The sequence below is a fragment of the Apaloderma vittatum genome, unplaced genomic scaffold (assembly GCF_000703405.1).
Source record: "Apaloderma vittatum isolate BGI_N311 unplaced genomic scaffold, ASM70340v1 scaffold10164, whole genome shotgun sequence".
Lineage (NCBI taxonomy): Eukaryota > Metazoa > Chordata > Aves > Trogoniformes > Trogonidae > Apaloderma > Apaloderma vittatum.
Genome location: NW_009710933.1, coordinates 1 through 6,253, shown reverse-complemented (window position 1 = coordinate 6,253; position 6,253 = coordinate 1). Strand labels below are relative to the sequence as shown.

At 53.5% G+C, this 6,253-nt stretch overlaps 1 protein-coding gene across 1 annotated transcript in view; it reads right to left on the bottom strand.

The window, feature by feature from the left end:
* The window catches only part of KRT7 (keratin 7), a gene marked incomplete at its 5' end in the record, with an annotated part of 5,401 nt that extends 222 nt beyond the window's left edge, over positions 1-5,179 (bottom strand). Inside the window, 6 exons of the mRNA XM_009867456.1 lie at positions 947-981; positions 1,496-1,716; positions 2,876-3,001; positions 3,133-3,297; positions 4,060-4,155; positions 5,119-5,179. Of these exons, the coding sequence (XP_009865758.1) occupies positions 947-981; positions 1,496-1,716; positions 2,876-3,001; positions 3,133-3,297; positions 4,060-4,155; positions 5,119-5,179 (704 nt within the window). The remainder of the gene's footprint in view (positions 1-946; positions 982-1,495; positions 1,717-2,875; positions 3,002-3,132; positions 3,298-4,059; positions 4,156-5,118) is intronic.
* Positions 5,180-6,253: the final 1,074 nt, after the last annotated feature.

Here is a 6,253-nt window from a genome sequence, read left to right as displayed (position 1 = left end):
AAGCGAACACCACCACCAGGAAACCCGTAAGCCAGTCCAGCACCCTCGCAAAAAGGGCGATCTCCTATGATCTCCTGAGAAACACAGGGCCCGGGACACTAAAACCTTGTTACGTTTTGGCTCAGAGCATTTCTCCCCCGTGCTAAGCCAGGTGAGCGCGAGGGCTGAGCAGCCCACCCCTCTCTCCGGCGCTCAGGGCCCCCCCTGCGGCCTGGAGAACCCCGTGTCACGACCACATCCAGCTCATCTCTTGGCGCGCCAAAGAGGCTGCGGGCACGCGGTTCGGCAGTTATGACGGGCAGCTCAGTGGATAAAAGGCAGAGCCACTGATTCAGAGCCATGGACAACGTCTCTGAGACACCAGCATCTGCCCAACGTGTGGGCAAGAAGAGAACTCAACGCCTCCCAGGCGAGAACGACACCCTCTGACACCACCTTTGCACGAACTTCCAGTCCAGGCAATGAGTTTTCTCCTTAGTACGTACAAAAATAGGAGGGAAGACAGATCAATGTTCCCCCGAGTTACATCTCCCACCGATGAGTTAGTGCTAAAGTCTGCCATGGAGCCAACACCGCTGTCGACCTCTGTCTCTTTGGGGGGGTCTCCCATGTAAGAAGGGGGACCGGTTAGCTCAGTGGGTTGAGCGCGGCGCCGACAACAATGACAACACTGAGGTCACGGGTTCAGTTCCCGTTCGGTCCCCACGTGTTGCCTGGTTGAGAGGTGGCATCCCTGCCCATGACAGGGAGGTTGGATTAAATGATTTCTAAGGTCCCTTCCAGCCCGCGCCATTCTAGGATTCTATGATTCTAAGGGGGCTAACCGGGTTGCAGGAGCTGAGGTAGGACACTGTGAGGCTCCGGGACGCAGAGCTGGTCCCTACGTGCGTTTTTTACAAGCACACGGCTACGGCGTTAACTCTTATAAATTATAAAACCAACTCACAGATGTTGACGTTGCCAACTCCATCGCCAGCCAACCTGTCGGAGAAGAAAAACACAAAGACAAAAAGGAAGAGGCCGGGTTAGACTCCGCATTACTCAGTGTTCCCCCAGGGCCAGGGCTGAAGACAATGGCAGTGAGTTATTACCGCTGTTGTACATAATTCAGCCAAGATAAGTGTGCCATCCAGCGCTTTGTTCTAGCCCTACATTTGGGAGCCCTGTTATCACCTAGGGGGGCTGAAAGAGCACGGAAGTTCTGCCTTAATTCCACGGGGATTTAAAGCCGCTGGGAAACCTTCTGCTACAGCACCAAAAGTAGGAGGGAAAACCAATCTTTTTTCTTCTTCTTCACCCACTTTCACCAAAAGTGTCAAACTTTCCCCAGAACTTGCCAGTTTGGCTCTTAAGCCAAAGCATTTTCAGGACCAACTATCGGTTTACAACGCAAGGTTTTCTCTTCTCTATTTCCTTGCAGAAATTGGAGTGAGGCCCTCAAAATGCCCCTAAGTGAAGGGACCCCTCCTCACGGAGAACCCCAGGTTGCCCCCACCTGCTCTCCTCGCCCTCCAGCAGCTTCCTGTAGGTCGCGATCTCGATGTCCAGGGCCAGCTTGACGTTCATCAGCTCCTGGTACTCGCGGAGCTGCCGGGCCATGTCCTGCTTGGCCTTCTGCAGAGCAGCCTCCAGCTCCTCCAGCTTGGCCTTGGCATCTTTGACAGCCAACTCCCCGCGTTCCTCAGCCTCAGCGATGGCTGCCTCCAGCTTGGCACGCTGCAGGGACGAAGCAGGGTATGTCATGGGCATCTCATCACCCTGGTGGAGCACGCTACCGCCCATGGACTTGTGACATCTACTGGCCAGACCATCCCTGCGCGTCTGCAGAGCCCCAGTTAACTTGGATCTGCTCAACTTACATCCCCAGGAGCTGACAACTCCACGTTTTGGGGGGCACTGGATGGAGATCAGCCCGCAAGGGAAGCTCATCTCATCCCAAGATTTGTTCTTTTGAAAGCCAGACCCTACTCCTCTCCCCTGGTTATGTTTTAATTCAGGTGATCGTCGGCCCCTCAGCCCACCCACACCGCAGACAACAGCGCGACACGTAGGGTTAATGCAAGCTCAGGTTTTCTCTCTTGTTCTGCCGAAGAGCTTGTTCAGAGCCAGTTGGTCTCCAGCAAGCTTTGATGTGAGGCAAGCGTGGACTCGAGCAGGCCTGCAGTTACCAAACAACACAGACCTAGCCCAGAAGCATCACAACAAGCTGGCACGCTTAATGCACCCTCAGCTGTGCCCCCTGCACCTCCAAAAACTGCCCCGTGCTCGGCAGGAAGGGCTCACAATGAATATATGTGCTTTAGGCTCTCATTCATTATTCAAGGGAGCTGCACGGGGTCAGCTCTTTGCTTGGAAGTGTGCATTAAGCCTCCCTGCCCTGAAACCAAATAAATACAAATGGATGAATCATGGATGGCTTATCTCCAGCTCTGTGCACCCTGGTTATTCACCTCCAGTTTGCAGCCCCTGGTCTGAGCCACTCACTGGCCTGGCTTTCACCAGCCGTTTGATAAAGTGATAACAGCTCCTGCAGAAAGCAAACAGAACTCCCAGGCAGCTGAAAAATTCTTTTATGTGCCCAAACATGGTGTTCCCTTCTGCAGAAAGGGAGTGGACAGTGATCCCAGAAGCAAGAAGGGTACGAGGAACGTGTGTGGCCAGGAGGGAGGCCAAAGACAGCTCTGCCCTTTGGAAGGGGCTTTGCGTCGCACCCGTTCCGCGACCTCTGGTGCAGCTGCCTCTCAGCTCACACAGCTTCTCCCTCCAGCAGAACTGGCTTCTTTTGAGGTGAGTGTTGCAGCCACCCCTAAGACGCTCGTCCAGATGCCGCATTACAGCCCAACCCCTGCCCACCCTGTTGCTGCTAAATCCTCACCTGAGCCTTCACACTTTCCATCTCCCCCTGCAGCCGCTGGATCATGCGGTTGATCTCCGAGATCTCGTTCTTGGTGTTGCGCAGGTCGTCGCCGTGTTTCCCAGCGGTGACCTGCAGCGCCTCGTACTGCGACAGAAAACGGTGGAAGAGAAAAGGATGGAGTCAGGCTGGCAGGGAAGGAGCTGGCTGAAACCAGGACACACGGGATACGTGTAGTAAGAAAAGCTGCAACTGCCTTTATCTCTCCCGTAACTCACCTTGCTCTGGTACCAGGACTCGGCCTCCGCCCGGCTCCGGTTGGCGATGTCCTCGTACTGCGCTTTGACCTCCGCGATGATGCTGTCCAGGTCCAGGTTTCGGCTGTTGTCCATGGACAGCACCACAGAGGTGTCGGAGATCTGGGCCTGCAGCTCTTGAAGTTCCTGCCAATGGCATTTAAAACAACACCGTTAATCGCTGACTTTTAAGGGGCCTCTCTTTTAGACCAATTAAAGAGAGAATCTGAGGAGAAAGGGAGGCAGATAATAAGAATTCAGTTAAAACAATTAATTAGAGGGAAACCAAGTGAATTAACCTTGCGAAGCACAAAGTTAACAACTACTAGCTCCATTTCTGCTTTTATCACCCATATTTTGGCAGCAAGATTAAGTTTACCCCACCCCTGAGATAAGAACCCAGCATGAAATGCTTGTCCAAGAAGCATCAGCTTCACAACAAAGCAAGGGTCAAATTCCAGCACCTCACCCAAGGATGCAAGTGTCCAGTTCAGTCAAGCTCTTATCTTGCAAATAATGCATAAGATAAAGGTGTCTGAGTCAAGGAGCTTTCTTTCTTTCTTTCTCTCACAGAGAACACTAACACACACCAGTACTGCAGCACTGGCTCCAAGATACTGGTTTTCCTTGTTTCCACACTAACAGCACTAAAAAAATACTGCACGTCCTGGCTACTCTTGCAGTAAATCCATCTCACATCCCAGACAAGGAGAAAGCCCTGTGACAATTCACAGTACGTGCACTTTACTCGCAGGCTTAGTCCTGCTTAGGCAAGGGAAGCCTCCATGTCTCCACCACCTTTCTCGCCTCTGGACACAGCATGTTAATTCTCCTGGGTCACCGTTCCCTGTTCCTCACCCGCTGGAGGTGCTGCACTGCAGCGGCCACAAGCAGCAGCCAGGACCTTACCGCTTCGTAGAGGGACCTCAGGAAGTTAATCTCGTCCGTCAGCGCATCCACCTTGGCCTCCAGCTCCACTTTGTTCATGTAGGCAGCATCCACATCCTATAAAACAATGATAATCCCTTGAGATTGCCGGAGCTTTGACGACCAAGTCCACCCCAGCCTTCAATAGCTTCAAAAGCAGCCACGAGCCCATCGAACCCCCCAAACTCCACGTCTGCCTGCCCAGCGACCCACCATGTCCTACAATTTAACGACCAGCGGTGGGCAGGATCCCCTATTTTCTGTGGGGTCCCCTGGACCCGTGTTTGCAAGCCCACTGTGGGTTTGGACAGTCAGAGGAAGCCTTAAGAAAGAGATTATAGACCATCTATGCTATCCATGGGATCCAGCACTCCTTCCTATAGAGACTTCCTATTTGAGACCTCACCTGGAGTTTTGCACCCAGTTCTGGGCTGCCCAGTTCAAGAGGGACAGGGAGAGAGTCCAAGGGAGGGCTACGAGGATGATTAAGGGCTTGGACCACCTGCCTTAGGAGGAAAGGCTGAGGGATCTGGGGCTTTTTAGTTTGGAGAGAGGAGAAGACTTGAGCGGGGATCTAACGAATGGGTATAAATATATGAGGGCTGGGCGTCAAGAAGGAAGGGACAAGCTCTTTTCACTTGTGCCCTGTGACAGGACAAGGGCCAATGGATTCAAGTGAGAGCAGAGGAAGTTCCACCTCAACATGAGGAGAAACTTGTTGGCTGTGCGGGTGCCGGAGCCCTGGCCCAGGCTGCCCAGAGAGGGTGTGGAGTCTCCTGCTCTGGAGACTTTCCAACCCGCCTGGACGCGTTCCTGTGGGGCTGCCCTGGGTGACCCTGCTCTGGCAGGGGGTGGCACTGGGTGAGCTCTAGAGGTCCCTTCCAACCCCAACATTCTGTGATTCTGTGACTCTTTAAGCAGAAATAAGAGCCCTAATTCTCCACCCGTGGGTCTCTGGGCACACTTCTAGCAAAGGGAGTGTAGGGGCAAAAGGGCTGCAAACACCTACGATCAGCCCCAGCTAACATCCACGGCACGCACCTTCTTGAGCACCACAAACTCGTTCTCTGCTGCCGTGCGCCTGTTGATTTCATCTTCGTATCTGCCAGGAAAAAAACACACCAAAACAAATCAGAAACGATCAGTAGGAAATTAGAGCCAGGGTAAAAGGGAAAAAAGGTCATGGTGAAGAATTACCCCAATTCCCTTCTCCCTCCCTCCAGTTCCCTCTTTGTGAACCACCTCAGCAAAGCCCAGGACTTCTCCGGGTAAGGCAGGCACAGGCAGGGGTTTGCTGCACCACTGCGGCGCGCGTTGTATTTGCCCAGGAGGAACCAGCCCCTTGCTACAGTTCCAGGGCACCGTTTGGGTTAATCGCTGCCTGAAAGCTGTGCTGGTCCGACCACTAACTGGAAAGCATCTCTCCCCCATGCTTCCCCACATTCGTCAAAATTCACTGTGCTTAAGAACATTTCTGCTCCTTATCCTCAGCCACGGACGGCTGCAGGATTGCGGTCTCCGTACTGAGGCTCTCAGCTTTCTCACTTCTCCCCTTGAGAGAGCAAATACGAGCGCGGAAGAGGTGCAGGCAGATTCAACAAATCCCTCTCTGCCGATCAAAGCACCGGCGAACGCTGCTTGCACCGTGCACTTCCTCATCACAGACTGTCAGAGAACGTTTCGCAGGTGTCAATCACACGCCACCACCCGGGTAAGAGCTGAGGATAATTATGTACGCTCTGCCCAAAGTGGTTACGCTTCAGAATCTAGTATCGGCTACAAGCCTGCCTCAGGTGTTCACCTTTGGATGTAATCACCTGGATCCTCCACAGATAAAGACCGTGACCCACTGACTTTATGGGAGGTCATACCACCCGCAAGCCTGGATCTCAGAGCCTGCCTCGCACCGTTCTGTGCGAGTCAACCCGCTGAAACAAAGGGCAAGAAGCTGCTACACGAATGCTGGAAGCCATCCAAGGGACGGAGCAGTAACCGCTTGGTCCCCTTCGGAATCGCTGTCGCCAAAGCGAGAACGCCGCTCTGTCTATTGACACAGATCAGGCGTGGCTGGCACTGTCATTTGCCTTCCAAAGCTTCTAACGGCCGGGTCCCTCCCCCTTCAGGTCTGTGATGGAAGTTTGCCCATCCCCACCGGCACAAATGGAGGGGGAGGTCA